The sequence below is a fragment of the Lycorma delicatula genome, chromosome 10, assembly GCF_047948215.1.
Source record: "Lycorma delicatula isolate Av1 chromosome 10, ASM4794821v1, whole genome shotgun sequence".
Taxonomy (NCBI): domain Eukaryota; kingdom Metazoa; phylum Arthropoda; class Insecta; order Hemiptera; family Fulgoridae; genus Lycorma; species Lycorma delicatula.
In genome coordinates this window covers 75,479,469-75,498,556 of record NC_134464.1, presented here as the reverse complement: position 1 = coordinate 75,498,556, position 19,088 = coordinate 75,479,469, and the positions used below count along the sequence as shown (strand labels likewise).

Genomic DNA, 19,088 nt, shown 5'->3' with positions numbered 1-19,088 from the left:
AAAACCTCCACCCTGTCCGCCTCCGAATATGCCAGAAGGTCTCGTTGCCTCACAACCGGGTGGCGGGGCTTATTTCCTTCTCGTAGTTTTTTGTTTAGCCTGAACACCGAGGAGTGATCGTCTGAGACCGAGGCGAGGTATTCATTCCACGATTCCTCTCGATGTTGTGCCAGCAGCTGTTTCACTCTGTCCGTTTGAATATAAAAAGCACTTTTATCATTAGGGGACAGGGTGATTCGGTATCTCCTCCTCAGTCGGCGCTTTTCTGCTATAGCATCAGAGACGTGAGGTAGGAAATTATTACGGATAAACCTCGTGGTCTTTTCCGTAGAGCTGTTTGACAGAGCCTCGGTTATTGACGATGTGACGCGTTCGACCGTGTCGTCGATTTCCTCCGGTGTGGTAAGGAGTTCAAGATGCGCTGGTCTGTAATCCCGTTGGAGAGTTTCATAGAACCTTTTTCAATTCACTGACCTTCGGGGTATAGTCGGAGGGTCTCGGCCGCCCCCTGCTTGGCCCAATTCCAATAAGACAGGAGAGTGGTCCGAGCTGAGGTTTTCTATCGTTTCAATCATGACCGGAGTTGTTACTGCCTTCATGATTGCGATGTCGAGTACATCAGGTCTCGATCTGTCCGTTCGATGAACTAAGGTAGGCACCTCGGGGCCTATGCCGACTAACCGGCCTGCTCGTGCCCTTTCGTATAGCAACCTGCCATTGCATTCGTCAGACTGCTATTCCAAGACTCGTGCTTAGCATTGAGGTCACCCGTGAGTATCATGGGCCCATGCTAATTTTCTAGCACGGCATCTAGATCTGCGCCGGGTACTGCTGAGTTTGGTTTATTATAAGCCGAAATCAGCCAACACACCGTGCCTAGATGCTCCACATGTACACAAGTCTGTTCCATTACGTTATTGTGGAGGTCGACCCGCGTGTGTATATGGCGTCTGCGGACTAAAATTGTGGTTCCGCCGCTGGCAGGGCGTCCGGGTCGTACTGGCCTATCCGTCCTATATGTAAAGTAATTCCGAATGGTCAGTTGTTTATTCGCGTTCAGACAAGTCTCAGACAACAGTATCACGTCTATTAGTAAATCCTCGGCCAGACGGCAAAGTTCTGCCGTCTTGCCTACTGCTGAATTGGCCTTCCAATGTAGCAATCTGAGTTTGCCTAACCCATACCTAAATAGCAAGTTCATGAGGCACTCTATGATGGACTGAATACACTCCTTCAAAGATTTTGCTAGGAAGAGGCGGGGCAATATTGCTAGCATTTCCAGTAGGACATCCTTAATTGTCACTTGTGACAAGAAATCCGTGCCGGAACTCTCCTTCGGGAGTGCGGTTATATTTATTTTGCCGCAGGAGGGGCCGGGAGTCGTTAACGCCTTTTTGATGTGGCGTGGGGCTTCTGGAACCTTGAAGTGTTTGCCAGACTTCGAGGGTTTGGCACCCGCCCTCTTTGATTTTGCCGATTGTTCGGCTGCCTTTTTTTCCTGCGGAGCAGGCTTCGTTCCAGGCTTGTTCTGCTTTTTTGCCTCCACCTTTCTTATAACTATTGCCGGTTTAGGCTTTGTTGGTGTGGGGGTAGGTGATTCCCCATTTTCCATCGTCATCATTATCGCCGGTAAAACTACCTGCGGCTGGGGGCTCGGTTTTCCCCCTCCGGCAACTTGTGCACAGCTACGTCCGTCAGTAACAGCGGACGTTTTCTGGGTGCCCTTTTGCTTGTTCAGCTACTCCTTATAATTAGGACAGCCCCTGAAATTGGCCGGGTGTGGCCCCTTACAGTTTGCAAACGGGGCAGGCTCTTCGCGCGGCTTCAGATACGTCGCCGTGTCGTAGTCTCCACCACATTTCACGCAGAGCTGTGTTCTGCGGCAATAGTTTGACGAGTGGCCGAACTTTTGGCATCTGTGACATTGGCGCGGACCCCCCGAGACACAAATGCGGTCACCTTAATTCTACAATAGAATAAGTTTTCCAGGTCATAAATTCCCCTGGCAGCTGACGTTTGTTTTAAGGCGACGAGGCACGTGGGTGTCTCCCTTCCGTCCCTCGTCGTCAGCTTTTTAACTGAAACTGCCTCGTAACCGAGCAAGGTCAGGTCCTCTTTTACCTCTTCCGGGGTGGCCCCATAAGGGATGCCCCGGATAACCATTTTGAGCTCGCTATCTTTTGGGAGCTGAAAGGAGTGAAAGGCTCCCTTGGAATGCAGAAAACTCTGTACTTCCCTGAAGTCGCCTTCGCTGCTTAGCTGCAGCCTTACAGAGAGCCCGGTGCTTTTGGCGCCCTCTTTTAATGGCGGAGATTGCTCTCGCCAGCGTTGGCCACTCCTTGGAGCAGTCCAACATGATCGGTGGGATTTTCTCCCGCCTAGTGACCGGAGGTTGCAAGGAATTATCCTTGCAACCTCCTCCATCAGAAAACTCCAGGGAGGGAGATCGATGGGGAGGAGGATGGGTTTGGATTAGATAGCTTTCCATAAAGAAAGAATCGTCTGAAGAGTACTGTTAAAGTTTAGGTTAATATTAAGTTATTTACTATTTTTTACTTCGATGAAAAGTCTGTCGTAGAAAATTTAAAATAAAAAGTAAAAAGGTTAAAACTAGAAGTAATTTAATATAATATAATAAAATTATTCATTATATTATATTTAATTTACATAAAGTCCAATTTAATGGTTTAATTAATTAAATTAAATTAAAATTAACTTATATGAAGTTAAATTAAATTAAGTAATATCAATTTAACAAAATATAATAACAGGGTTTATACTTTATAAATATAATAACAGGGTTTTTTTTTTTGTCTTCAGTCATTTGACTGGTTTGATGCAGCTCTCCAAGATTCCCTATCTAATGCTAGTCGTTTCATTTCAGTATACCCTCTACATCCTACATCCCCAACAATTTGTTTTACATACTCCAAGCGTGGCCTGTCTACACAATTTTTCCCTTTTACCTGTCCTTCCAATATTAAAGCGACTATTCCAGGATGCCTTAGTATGTGACCTATAAGTCTGTCTCTTCTTTTAACTATATTTTTCCAAATGCTACTTTCTTCATCTATTTGCCGCAATACCTCTTCATTTGTCACTTTATCCACCCATCTGATTTTTAACATTCTCCTATAGCACCACATTTCAAAAGCTTCTAATCTTTTCTTCTCAGATACTCCGATTGTCCAAGTTTCACTTCCATATAAAGCGACACTCCAAACATTCACTTTCAAAAATCTTTTCCTGACATTTAAATTCATTTTTGATGTAAACAAGTTATATTTCTTACTGAAGGCTCGTTTAGCTTGTGCTATTCGGCATTTTATATCGCTCCTGCTTCGTCCATCTTTAGTAATTTTACTTCCCAAATAACAAAATTCTTCTACCTCCATAATCTTTTCTCCTCCTATTTTCACATTCAGTGGTCCATCTTTGTTATTTCTACTACATTTCATTACTTTTGTTTTGTTCTTGTTTATTTTCATGCGATAGTTTTTGCGTAGGACTTCATCTATGCCGTTCATTGTTTCTTCTAAATCGTTTTTACTCTCGGCTAGAATTACTATATCATCAGCAAATCGTAGCATCTTTATCTTTTCACCTTGTACTGTTACTCCGAATCTAAATTGTTCTTTAACATCATTAACTGCTAGTTCCATGTAAAGATTAAAAAGTAACGGAGATAGGGAACATCCTTGTCGGACTCCCTTTCTTATGTTCTTCAATTGTTATTGTTGCTGTTTGGTTCCTGTACATGTTAGCAATTGTTCTTCTATCTCTGTATTTGAACCCTAATTTTTTTAAAATGCTGAACATTTTATTCCAGTCTACGTTATCGAATGCCTTTTCTAGGTCTATAAACGTATGTTGGTTTGTTTTTCTTTAATCTTCCTTCTACTATTAATCTGAGGCCTAAGATTGCTTCCCTTGTCCCTATACTTTTCCTGAAACCAAATTGGTCTTCTCCTAACACTTCTTCCACTCTCCTCTCAATTCTTCTGTATAAAATTCTAGTTAAGATTTTTGATGCATGACTAGTTAAACTAATTGTTCTGTATTCTTCACATTTATCTGCCCCTGCTTTCTTTGGTATCATAACTATAACACTTTTTTTGAAGTCTGATGGAAATTCCCCATTTTCATAAATATTACACACCAGTTTGTATAATCTATCAATCGCTTCCTCCCCTGCACTGCGCAGTAATTCTACAGGTATTCCGTCTATTCCAGGAGCCTTTCTGCCATTTAAATCTTTTAATGCTCTCTTAAATTCAGATCTCAGTATTGTTTCTCCCATTTCATCCTCCTCAACTTCCTCTTCTTCCTCTATAACACTATTTTCTAATTCATTTCCTCCATATAACTCTTCAATATATTCCACCCATCTATCGACTTTAACCTTTTAACAGGGTTTATATTTTATAAATATAATATTAATATTTATAAATTAAATTAATTTAAGAATAAGGAATAAAATTACTTGTAAAAGTTCAATAGTATTCATTAATATATTAACTTATAGAAATAAATAAAATATAGAAAGTTTTTAAACAAAGGTTTAAAACATATCCGGTCGTTGACAATAGCTTTGGAATGTGGCTGAGGGCCTGGGTAGGCCGACGCCACATGGTCATGAACACAGGTTGCCAGAAACGAAGCAGAACACCAACACACAAGCACTAGTAACACACTTAAACGAAGGAGTACTATTTAACACAACTTTTCACGCTCACTTCTCAACAGACTCTCACTATATATATATCTTCTTTTTTTTTTCACTATACTTATATTAAATATTTTCACTATATTCAATAATAAAACAATGGGTTTCTGAATTCAAAAAAGGTTGTAAAAGCACTGATGATGAACCATGCTCCAGACGCTGTGTTAAGAATACAACTTCCAAAATTATAGAGAAAATCTATATAAACGTGCTGGCAGACCACAGATTAAGAGTGTGTGAGGCAGCTGAGACTATTAAAATATAAAAACTACCACATTTAGTGAAAAACATTTTGTTTCACAATGACAATACACCCAGCACATTTGTCAATAGTCACAATGGCTAAAATCAACGAACTAAAGTTTCAACTGCTTTCTCAACTGCCTTATTTGCCAGATTTAGCACCCAGTGGCTATCATGTATTTCCTAACATCAAAAAATGGCTTGGTGGACAATGATTTGAGAGCAACGACGAAGTTATTGATACTGTTAATGGGTATTTTGAGGAGCTTGACAAATTGCACTATAAAGTTGGTATAACTGCATTACAGCACCAGTATGAAAATTATATTAGTCTTTGTGGAGATTATGTTGAAAAATAAAAGCAAAAAAATTTTTTAAAAACTGTTGTTTTCTTTGACAGTCTGGAAGCATATCAGTCTACCCTTGTACTTTACATGCACCACAGCCATAAGAAATATCTGACAGATAATGTAAAGCAACACAAATCAACAGATTTATTTCTGTAGGAAATAATTCATTAATATAAATTCAACAAACTGTTAACACATAATCACAATCTATTCAGTAAGACTAAGTTCCTATTTTACATATTTATGTACCAAATCTGTTACTTCTGGTGTTCAGTGAAAAAGAAACTGCTTCACAATCATAATTTTTCTTCTTCAAAGTCTCATCATATTGGATGATATCATAAATAAGAAAATATTATTTAAAGTTATCAGATATATTTTTCTTGTCAATTCTTTTGAATGGAGAAAAAAGATAATAAAAAGAATTTAGAAAAAATTAATGTAAAAAAATTTGTTTCTTGTTTTATATTGAAGATAAATAACAGTGTTATAAGTTTTAGTCTCAAAAATTAATTTCAGTGCATTTGAAAAGCAACTGCTGTTTGAAATGAAGATAACAATAAAATAAATACTATCTTTATTTACTATAGAAATGGAGGATGATACTGACAAAAACCAATATTTTTTTGTAATAGTCAAATAAAAAATGAATTCTGGATTGGTGATTTTATTTCAATTAACCCCTACATAAATATATATAATACTTAATACTTTTTATAGGTTAACTAAAATGGGTATTAGCCAAGATTTTTAACAAAAGAACAGTGCTATTTGAACTATTTAGAAAGTTTTCATTATATAATACTAGCTCTGCCCGCTACCCTTCGCTATGGCACATTGTGGTTGCATGGATGAGAAATGAGAAACAAAACAAAGCATACGTTTCATAGAAGTTTAATTTTGCAATACTTGAGGATATACAATATTTTTTGTTTTTCCACTGTATGCGTAGATATAAAGGCTATCTGGTTTGCCGACTCGGGAACACGCAACATACAGTTGCCCATGTGAGAAGCAATCCGCATCTAAATCTAAACCACACAATTCTAAAGATTGACCTTGAGCTTTATTGATTGTGATTATAAATGTCAATCGAATTGGGAATTGCAATCTTTTAAATTAAAATGTTGTATCGGTCGGGATTATGGGTATTCGAGGAATGAGGACATCTTCACCTTTGAAAGGCCCCGTTAAAATCGTTGCTTCCACTACGTTATACATCAATTTCTTAACTGCAAGTCGCGTGCCGTTGCAGAGTTTTGGCTGATTAATATTCCGCAACAGGGTAATTGTCATTTTTTGATCGAACCGTTGCTAGAATCAATCTAATGAGGAATGTTTTCCCAGTTCCTCCTGGCGCATTCAAGAAGAAGGTCCCACCAACTCCGTCATTTATCATTTGCATTATGCGATCATAAATGCCTTTCTGTTCACACGTTAATTTGGGAATGTTTGATTGGACATATGACTGAAGATCACCAATGTTGTAACTCTGTTCACGGCGTAAATCCACATCAAATTAACCAATCGCAGCTCGGGTGGGTGCTGGCATTTCCAATTGACTAAGAACTTTATTTGCAATAGCTAAGCACTTGTCTTCAATATTTATCAATGCTTTGTTGTAAATGCCTTCTGTAAATTCCATGGTCATATTGGTATTTTCTAGGCGTACTCTATGCAAAATATCCTCAGCCATACGCGATCGATATCTTTCCCATAACTCTGTGGGAGATGAAGGGAAGAAAGCGGTCAATATAGTTGCGAATAATGCGCGAATTTGGTTTGGATGTGCAGTGTTGCACGCGCCATTAATACATATATCTCACTGTTGGTCGTTTTCTAATAAATTCAGAGCTTGGTGAAATTCGCAGCTCAATCACGACACGATCACACAAAAGTACCTCGATTAAAGTGAATATTTAATTCAGATTGTATAATAATAATCTGAATCAGATGCAAGTGGATACGTATTTTTTTTTTGTTAATAAACAATGTAATTGGGAACAGGTATTGTTTCACATGTGCTGTGGTTGTCGTTAGCTAGTATGCTGAGTGTTCCCCGCGCTTCCAGCAGATGGCGCGGTCACTGGTACACAACTGACTGTTAAAAAAACTGTTTTCTTGCGGTCACGGGTATGTGACTGATGCGAAAAATAGATAAAAACAATCTTTGATGTGGGTTATATATCATGCTAAAATTTGAGCTCAATCGGTGCAGAACATTTTGAGTTTTTGAAGCGTACACAAACGAACTTAACATTTTTATATATAAAGATTTGTGGGCTGCAAAAAAAGCCCTTAAGTCTTGCGAAAAAACACATCATTTTAAATGCTTACAAAAGCAGTGTAATGTTTACAAATTACAGAATAATCAAATGGCGTTGATTTCAGATGTTAATAAACTGCTAACGTAAGTAAAAATTGTGCTGCTTCAGTGTACAACATAATTCTCGAGTATGAATCTACTAATGAATTATGGTCTCCAAAGAAAACAAAACCCCGCAGGTCAATTGAGAAAAAGGTGAGATTTTGATAAAAACGCGATTCGTAAAAAAACTACATGAATTTGAATTATTTAGAAATAGTTTAGCGGTGTATTATGTCCTTTGGAAGAGAATTCGGTTATTCTTCGACAATGCTTCTTATCATTAAACGAAAAGAATTCCAGCCGTGTTATAGAAAAACAATGATATCAAGATGTGGCTTAGTTCAAAAGGAATAATTTTTGAAGAGGTTTAAGTTAATGTTCAATCATTGCAAAGGGTTTCACGTATTAAAAGTAATTATAGCCCGTATAAAATTGGTTTGACACACAATGCCATATTGGTAAGGCGTGTTTTTATTCGGCTCTTAACGAATATGTTTGTCGGCCTCCGTGGTGCGAGTAGTAACGTCTCGGACTTTAATCTGGTGGTTCCGAGTTGGAATCCCGGTCAGGCATGGCATTTTCATACGCTATAAATCATTCATATCATCATCTGATCAATGCATAACGGTGGTTTCAGAGGTTAGAAAAAACAAAAAAAAAACAAATATTTAGTTGTGTGGTTTCAGTGTTACTATTTGTGAATTTTTTTCTTTGCTTTTACATAGCAAAGAACGCTAAATGACCAAAAACCGATTGTTTGGTCATATATATGTAAAAAAATAACCTAACAAAGGATTTTTTGGTCATTATGTAGGGATATTATTTTCTGGGTATTTGGTTATTTCAACTTTTTTTTGTTTGCATAGTCTTAAGTCTATCTGGGCTATAAGAAAGTTGGGTGTTTTAATTTATTTACTGTAAGTCATCCTTCTTGCTTTTTGCTTTGGTGTTTTTTTTTTTTAATAAAATACAGATGTTTTAGCTGTTTAATATAATTCAAAGAAATTTGGTCGTTGTATTTGACAGCGGCCATCTTGCATTGATCTGATTGGTTTTCCTTTGTTTGCATTTCCAAATTAAAAATAGATAGATAGATTTATTAAAAATAGATGAAAACAATCTTTGATGCGGGTTATATATCGTGCTAAAATTTGAGCTCAATCTGTGCAGAACATTTTGAGTTTTTGAAGCCGTACACAAACGAACATTTATATATATATATATGTAGATTCAACTGAAAAATATTATTATATATTGGTTGCATAACACAAAATTTATTAAAAAAAATTAAATACTGACTATTTTCATAACAAATATTTCCAAGTGCACGACATCCTTGAATAAGAACTTGTAAATCACTGCTGCGATTTGACAACAATTGAAGTAAAGGATTAACCAATGTAGTATTAGAGCATGCATTGCGACCATTTTCTGACTTTGCTAGTGCTGAAACTGTCATTGCAGCTTTAGCCAAAACTTCTTCATTATCCCACTGTGTTAATAATGTAACTAACTGTATAACCATTTCAGATCCACTGTTGCCCACATCTGTAAAAAAAAATAAGCCAATGACACATATCAGGATCAATTTTAAAATTCGTTTTTCCTGACTCATATAATGTTACGCTGTTGCCATTTACTCTGCAAAATATATAGTTTTTTTTGCAGCCTCCATCATCCCCATAGCTGTCCAACTCACACATTATTTATTTATTACATTCAGTTTTAAAGTTTATTTTTTAACAATTTGTTTAAATATTACGATATTTTTTGTGATAAATTGTTTCAGTAAATTACATTGCAAAGTACAAAAAAAAATAACAATATTTAATAAAAATGCATAAATTTAATATTTGCATAAAAATTAACATCATAGTAACCAAAAATAACAAAGTTAAGCAATAAAAATAAACTGCCAAAACAATTTTTAAAAATAATTGGATCGCATCTAAAATTGCAAAAAAACTTTTCACAAAACTACCCTACATTATTTGGCAAAGTAAATAAAATACAATATTTAATAACTTGGCTTGCATAAAAATGCTGAGAAACACAGATTTCAATTTAACAAAGAATATATGTATAATCAAAACTTACAAGGAAAACTAAAAATCACTGTAACTAAAACGTAATACAGATAAGAAAACTACAACTTATTTTGAACAGAAAACAAACATTATTAACATTTACTTGAAAAATATTTTGTCATTATTATTTTTGCATATTTGCAGAATGCCATCAAAGTATGGTATAAGGCCATGATTAATGACATAAGAGCATTTAGTAGCGCCAAGCTACAATTTTTAAAGTTGTACCAATACCTTCACATGAACTTAAGGATAACTTATTTTTTACAACATTGAGAACCTACATAATCTCCATCTTAGAAACATCGTCTTTATAACAAAAAGAAGTAATTGTGTAGTCAATTTGCGTAAATGAAGTCGAGGATTCAAATGTATCATTTACTGCTGAAATGCTACTACTCTGATCAGAAGATCCAGGCAAAGAACACACAACAACAATAACAATTTATCAAACCACTCTCACAACCATCAATCACAGGTTTAGTCTGCTGAGTTACAGTACCACTGGGAGATAAAAATGTTTTCAGTGATGACTGATGGAATTCCTTATCTTAATTATTTCATTATGCTGCTTTCCTTTATTGTGCTAATTTACTGCCTTTAGGCCCATATTGCCCATCAAAAATGTTTTAACACACATCACAAAACACATTATACACATTTCTACCTCTTCTCAACCAACTAATTTCTGGGTTAAGTTTATATCCAACCCTTGGTAATTAAAAAATATATTTTTAGATGTCATTTAAAAGCAATTAATTACCTAAAATATAAAAAAGATTCATGGTAGTTTGAGAGAAATTTCAAGAAAAGTTAACAACCTTTAAATTTTTCAAAGGTATCACTTTTTGTTAAAATTTCACTTGTGAAAAAATTAACTGCAATTTTGAATAATTGGAGAATGTAAATAAGAACATGACATGTTAATGGCTGCTTGAAGCACATAGTTGCAATGTGCTGGGCAATGGGGACACCACTTCTCGACACCAGGAAAGTATATCAAATATATTTTAGCATTACTTAAAAAATACTTAATAACTAACAAAATCTTAATTCGGTAACAAAAATGCAAATCTCTGAAATGTTTTGTAATTTTTCCTGACTTTTCCTGCTTTTGGCAACAGTGTATATATGCATATAGTTGTCATGAAACTATCAGTTTTTACATGAAATTATTACAATTATATACCATTTTATAACTGATGATGAATCTATGGATTTGAAAATCTTTTTACATAAATTGCCCAATTACATCTGATATAGATGCCCAATTACATCTTCCTAATTATTTTTAATAATCAACACAGATGATAGCTGTTAATTATTATTAGCTAAAGAGTTCAATTAAATCTTCCATATTTTTTATTTTTTCTATATAACCACCACTGCATTAGTATATTCAAGATGAGAATACAATACCTCCAAAGCAGAAACAGCAAGATAAATCTTAATTTATGATAATCAATGAAGAATACATATTTTTGAAGTGCCTTTACTATCAGTTTTTTTTGTCTTCGTTTTCTACTTTTATTAAAATAATCTGTGCTCACTTAAATAAAACTAGCATGTACACTTCATCAGCTGAACTTTTAAAATTAAAAAACAAATTTGATATTTAATTTAATAGGTATTTTAACCTTCAACCAGAAACACCCACCTGTCAGTCGGTTATGTGTTATATTTATTTAATAAACACTGATATTTATTTATTACAAATATTGTTTATCTTATTCCATCCTGCATTTCAGTATTCCTTCATTGAAATATGATTAATGCTTACTCATATTCAATGTTATGTTTTAATTTTTTGTTTTAGCTGTATTAAGATGTAAACTATTAGTCATAATCTTAGCCATGTACCAGCCAGTTGTTTCTGTTGAGGAGTGTTTTTTTTGCCAGACTCTCAGTCTGAAAATGTTTTGTATTGTGTGAGGATGTATTATCTGATTCACTGATGGGTATTTCAGTAAGCATGTGGTAACTTAAAATTTATATGTTGGTGTTTTTTATTTTATCTTATATATTGTAATTTTTTTTGTGTAACTATGGCTTGCTATAATAAATATCCTGTGTCTGAAAGAACAAAACGTATTAAGAGTTATATCATTGATAACGAGTCAGATTAAAGAAATAACTTCAGACAAATCTTTCATTCCAGAAGAGGATTGTAGATTATCTGAATCTGAGCGTTCATCTGAAAATGAACATTACTCACGTGACAAAACGGAAGGTGATAATAAGATGAACGATTATGCTCCGATAAATGTTGTTGACAATGAAGGAGCTAAAGAAAATTTTTCAAATCCAAAAATAAAAAATTTAGAAAATAAAAAATATTTTGTAAAAAAGAAATGCTAAGTAAAATTCTGTTGGAACTAAACAAAAAGGAAAAACTGCTGAAAATGATAAAATAAATATAAAGATTTCCAGGACAGAAGGTCAAGCAATTCATTTCGGAAATAATCCTACCTACACCTGAAGAGGTACGGCACTTATTTTTTACAGATATTATTTTACAAGTAGTCATTAACAGTAATAAAAAGTTAGAAGATAACTGTGAAAAAATTACTAAATTCCTAAAATACAAATTATAAAGAAACTTACATTATAGAAATAGAAGCACTTATAGGTCTTCTTATTTACACTGCTATATTCAAATCGAGAAGAAAATCATTGTATTCACTTTTTTCGACAGACAGCACTGGCCGCCCTATATTTCAGGCTGTATTATCTGTCAAAAGATGTGACATTTTACTGCAGGCTCTGAGATTTGATGAATCGTACACTCGTACAAAACAAGAAAAGGAAGATCCGTGGCAGCAATCTCACAAATTTTTGACAAATTTATTTCAAATTATCAAGGTGTTTACTCCATCGGCACTCATGCTTGTGTGGATGAAACTTTTATACCCTTTAGAGGACAATGATGCTCCCATGTATATATGCCCAAATCCACATCTACCCCTGTGATCCATCCCTGCCTATAATTTGCAATCATATTTTCAATACTGTCAACTTTCAACAGTTGACATACTGTATTACTTCTGATATAATCTTTCAATGAAACTCCTAGTACTCTATGTACAAATCTCATTTCCGTAGCTTCAACTACAATTCTAATGTGATGTAAGAGTCCATGTCTCAGATCCATACAGCAATGTCAGTACAGCCTGGGTTTTATAGAATTTAATTATTGTTTCCTTTCTTACTTTATCTATTCAACACTATTCAACATCCTTTGGATGGTACCCAGCAGCCTCTGAAATTTATGCAGCTTATTATCTACATCATCTAATTTAAAGAAAGAAAATAACAGCCCAGATAATTAAATGTAATTACCTGTTCTAATATCTCATTATTAATGTGACTATCTTTGTTTGCAAGGGTTCCTCACCTATGAAGCCCCAAACTTTTGTTTTATTACTAGATATTTCCAAGTTGTGTTGACTTAGTATGATACACATCTCAATTCCCCCCCAGGGAGAAGAACACCTCCCTTGTGACATATCTGGTTACCACACCATCCCCTCTATTCCTAGCCATTAGTGGCTTAATCGGAGGACATCTTCTTGCCCTCAAACTGATCACATTCCAAAGTCATCAGTTAGCCTCGATGAGATGCCACTGATGCAAATGCCTCAAAAGACATTCACATCGGTAACTTCCATCCTAGTCGAGATTTCCCTTCTTAGAAGATATCAGACACCTAACTCTACCATATAACCCTCAGGAACTGCTAAAACTAATTGCCTACCCACAGAAGATCAAAGACTCCACATGCCTAACTCTATTACCATTCTATCACCACCTAAAACTATATATACCCACTTTACAATACGATTAATTCAGTAATTTCATGCCACTAGACAGCATAATTAAATTTAGTGAGTGCTAACCAATGTAAATGAAATGTTCCAGAAGACCTCAGGTCTTGTCCATTCAGGAACTGAGTAACCTCTAGTCAACCACTTCAGCTCCAATTTAGAGGACTGCTTGGATTTAATGCTAAGTTGATCGCAAATAACATTTACTTATTTGCCCCTTAATAGTGCACTCCAATTCAACAAATCGCCATGCTAACATTAGTGAAATAGTACCCAGGAGAGTGAAAATCACACGCCCGAGCACAACGTCCATTTATACTTTAACTCCTCTAACCGGGGCTTGATGCCAAAGACGCCTACCTCCGGCCAATTAACTGTCTGGGTGGCACCCAGGTAACTAACACTAAATGAATCCGTAATCACTAGTGCAGGATGTGAGGAGAAGTAAGCTAGCCAAGTAATATTATCAAAAATACAGCAGTAGAAACTGCCAAGAAATAATTCTCTACCAGATCCACTATAACTAGTCAAACAGCACTTCAGTCAAGACCGAAATAACTCAAACTAAGATTAGATCAACCCATCCCTGATGAAAAAGTGTCCCTGCAAGCAGGAACAAAAGCCCGCAGAAAATGCCCACCTAACCTGTGCCAAAGAAGCGATTTGGCAATCGCAATAGACCTAAACCAACAGCCTTTTTCATCAAGGAATGGGCAAATTCCATGTGAAAAGATTATAAAAACTGCACGATCTGGTAGGTCACCTGCTAGTAAAGGGCGCTTCAAAAAAGCAACCCTGAGACTCACAACAGTTCACCTAATACTACACACAGACATCAAGCACCAATGAGAAGTCCTAACTTTCCGGGGAACTGAAGTACAATTCTACTGCACGTAAATAACAGCCACAGTCCTTACTGTTGACTGAATGTCTTGCAATCTTTGTGCATCCTTTTGCAGTTGACGTGGGATGGAGCTTGGCTTTCTGCGGACAGTCATAACACTTGTGACCATCCTTGCCACAATGCACACAGACTGATGCATACTTACAGAATTTGGCTCTGCAGCCAAAACAACAGCACTTAAAGCACCTCTGCATATCAATGTACTCCCTGATTTGACTTGATGTGAGATCGAGACACAACTTCTTAAACAGACCACCATCAAGTTCAAAAACACTGTGATACAGTTGGGCATCATGCTTCCCAGTCTTGAAGAGTAGTCTACACTCCTACACTCTTGGTTAAATGCAGCTTCATCCAACGCAACGTTTTGCTCCCTAACAAGGAATAGAACATCCTCATCAGATAGCTGCCAGTCAATGTTGTAGACAATTACCGAGGGCCTATGCTTGCGTTTTGGGTCCACTTTGACCTCAAGCTTCTTCACCTCAGAAGACTCTGCAATGACTCGGACAATCTCCTAATAATCACTACCAGACCCTTGCTAGTCTGTTTGGTTTTCCTAATTTTAAGATTCTTCCTCTTGACATGAAGGGCAACCTGGAAGTCTTCTTTGAGTTGTCTACTAGACTTAGTAGACCCCTCAACCTTATTCACAAAGGCTGCACAACAAGGCTTGGCTAGCCTCATGTTTGCCCCACATGACTTTGGTGTAACGCCTTGGTTGTACAGGAGCTGGAACTGGTGATGCCTACACAACTCTGACCTCCTTGGGCCAGGAGGCCAACTTTTCAAAACCTTCTGTCAAAGCAAAAAAAACTCCCTAGGCAAAATCCTGCTCCTTGCCCCTGCACTGACACTACAGGGACTTCTACAAAGTTCAATAAATTCTTGATGCTCTGCTGGGCTGCGAGAAGTCTGGGTAGAACTGCCAGGTCTACCCTTAGCCGCATGAAACTCTTTGATCAGTGGGTCGCCTCTTTTCACCCGGGTGGATGTACCTTCATCCATCTTGGAGAACTCGCCATCTGAACCTGAGGAGGATAGGAAAAGTTCTGCCTGAACCATCATGTCGTCCTCTATCATAGCCAGATTTACTCTAGGCCTCACTACCCTGAACACACGACATCGCTCGCTGTCTTCCTCCTACCAATAAATTTGGGTCTGCAGCAAGCTACAGACAGCTTGGGACTTTCTGTATTCCCCTGTCTTTCTTTGTACATCTTGGCTGCTTCTGGACCAGTTATAAAATAACCACGGATTACAGCCCTAATTTGAAGAAGAATGCAAGCTGGACTAGGGAGTATTCCCTTGCTTGTTACGGGGCTGACGACCAGGAATCATTGCCACCTTTCAGCCATGATGAGGCGGGTATGCATCTAACAAAAAGCACCTTATTACTGCCGTAAAATTCAGATAGGAAAAGTCTAAACACACTTAGTGCTAAGTGTAGTCACAGTCTAAAACCAAGAAAGCTCAAAACTGTTGTAAGGTACACACTCAACTAACAGCTCAAAAATCACCAAAAGTAGATTCAAGACTTACAGTACTCTGGACGCACTCAAGAAGTATGAAATGCAACCTAAAAACTATCAACTGCAAATTTGCTAGAATCACGTGGTCAACTGCAAACAGCATTGTGTCCAGAGGAAAGCCATTGACCATAAAATGGGATTTTAAAACTTTTTGCCAATTTTCTATACTACCATGTAAAATTTAAATAATGTAGGTGATCTACACTGCATTATTAATGTTATTAAATTATTTTATGGTAGAATATAGTAAAGCAACATTGCAGCAAAGAAATACGTAATTAAAAAAAAAGAAAGTTAAACATGATTGGTCTAAATTTAAAACAGGTTCTTGCACCATACCTACCAAATCAGAAAAGCTTTTTTTACTAATTTTACTACAATAATATATTTCAAACAAGTTTCCAAACTTGTAATTTTTGAAATATAACTTGTCATTCAGACCAGAATTCCACCAGTTATTTTAAAATGATAGTTTAATGTTGAGTAATATAATAAATATTCTACCTTTGTCTGGCCCATCAATTTCACTATGTATTGATGTTAATAAATCAAGAATATTAGTATTATCTGATTTTTCATCAACAGCAATTTTTAAATTTTCAATTCTTTGTGATATATTCTCCATATCTGAAAAAACATAAAATCAGTTTATTAATTTTCAAAAGCAGAAATTGACATTATCACCATGAATATTATTTTATTAATTACTATTAAATTTTTTTTTGAAGCACTTTTTTTAACTCTGATCATTAATTACTTCTTTCTTATATTACAGCAATCACCATCTGATCATCAGCATAATTAAGTACAATTATCCTCTTGCTACTGAATTTATATTTTCGAGCTGTCCTTTCCAACACAATAAGAATCAAATTATATTTTAAAAAGTGCACATAATGTAAATTAACTCATTAGAAAAGGAAAATCAGGAACACAGTCTAACTATGAAAATAATATAACTGTAGATAAAGTTTTTATTCAGATAGGTAATAACATGACATGATAGGTATTTTATAACATGAGGAATGAGTAGATGTGTTACTCCACAGATAACAAAAGGAGATGTTCTACCTTTTCTTGGAGAAATCAAGAAAAACCGTAGAAAACTTAAATCAATGAATATTATAATATATAAAATAAATAACTAGAAAAAAAAGAACTAAAAATACATATCAGATGAAATATTGATCCATATGTTAATATAGTAAATAAATTGTATTGAATAAAATTATCATAGTAGCACATAAATGAAAATACAGTTTTTTTGAACATATTATTTTTGTACATGCTTAATAGGGAAGCAGAAAATGCAAATTAGCCTATTTAATTATTAATACTTACAGTCAACAGAGAAATACAAAAACAACAAAGAAATATTATGTTTAAAAAACATTCAATTTAACCTTCAAAAATATTAATTAGAAAATGTTTTAAACATTTTATTAATTGAAGGCAATGGATGCATAATTTGTTCCATACACAGGCTTTACTGTCTCGTTTAAGAAAAATTGGTTATTTTTTTTGGAGTAAATGAATAATACTAATTTTGCAAATATTATATACATATGTAAACCAAAATTCATGAAAATATTCTAATGTTTTATTTACTAAACATCAATAACATTTTTTTATATTCACAGGCTTCAAACACCCCATTTTTGTATCCTGAAAACTAGGGAACAAAATATATGTTACATTTCAAATGGGAATTAAATTAAAATACAATAAATATTTAATAATGACAAAAATACCATATGCTTCATCTAAATTACTAAAAAAGGAGTAAATGGTTAACTAAAAAAGTAAGGTTAGGTTAGGTAACAATCTATTTCACAATTATTAATTGTGCTACAAGCTATTTATAACATCCCCATGACATAAACCCACAATTCTTTTTCTCTTAAATTTTCAATTAGAGTTTCCTTCATAGGATTTAAAAGTTATAATTCATCAAAATTATTTATGCAGCAATAATACTTCCATAGCATAACGAATTAAAACATATAATTTTATATTAACTGAACAGAACTAAAACCATAGTCTAGTAATCCTCAGCAAAAAAAAACTGTAAATGTAATAAGTTATATTTTCAATTTTAGTAAACACCATAAGAAATCTACAAACATTTAAAAAATTATTAATTTCTTTAAAACTGAAGATATTAAAGTGAAGCACCACACTAAACAAGAAAAACCCATATAAAATTTTATACATTTCAGCGTTTTGTTACGGAAATCGTAAAGAGAAAAATGAATTTTTTATTATTTCTAGATATTATAAAAATCCATCCAGGATATAAACAATGCCTTGGGTAACATTAATTATTCAAAGATATTCTTTAAATACAACCAACGTTCAAAATTACAGAACTATCACTGGCAATCTTTAATAACCGATACCTACTATAACATATTAATACCAAAAAACTAGAATACACAAAAATAATTACGAGAAACATTTCAATACATAGATAAGTAAATCAGAAAAAATGTCTTAATCACCTCTACTACATTTTTAAATATATCGGTTAGATTAATCAATTTATTACATTTTCTAATCTTTATACTGCGATTAATGTTATCATTACAAACCAAAAATAACGTCAATACAACAAAAAACAACCGGGAAATATTCCCGATTTAAATGGATTAATTTGAAAATTAACTTTCACATACTTAATTATCAGAAATAAAAACAGACATCTCCAATTGATATAAAAACATACCTGTCTTTATTTATTCACTTATAAGTAAAACATGAAGTTTACAATAACACCCATTACAGACGACAAAATTGTACCGTACGAATTTTTTTCTACTAGCGACTCCAGTGGTAGGATCCAAAAATTATCCCATAAATACCACGTTAAAAAAGTAATATTCCCTCAGAATATAAAAAACCATTGTAGTACTTATAGATCATTAAAAATAAAAATAAAAAACTTCTATTTGAGAACCATAACAAAAAACAATTTCATTCACAAATAGAATATCTTCTAAAGAAATATTTAAAAAGATTTGATTTATCTATTACAAAATACATTAAATGTTTTTT

General features: G+C 34.6%; 1 protein-coding gene across 1 annotated transcript in view; it reads right to left on the bottom strand.

Moving 5' to 3' along the window:
* vimar (visceral mesodermal armadillo-repeats) overlaps positions 1-18,845 on the bottom strand; it is a 64,436-nt gene extending 45,591 nt beyond the window's left edge. Inside the window, exons 1-3 of the mRNA XM_075376860.1 lie at positions 18,760-18,845; positions 16,539-16,661; positions 8,987-9,235 (exon numbers count right to left, since the gene is read on the bottom strand). Coding sequence (XP_075232975.1) covers positions 8,987-9,235; positions 16,539-16,659 — 370 coding nt within the window. The 5' untranslated portion in view covers positions 16,660-16,661; positions 18,760-18,845. The remainder of the gene's footprint in view (positions 1-8,986; positions 9,236-16,538; positions 16,662-18,759) is intronic.
* Positions 18,846-19,088: the final 243 nt, after the last annotated feature.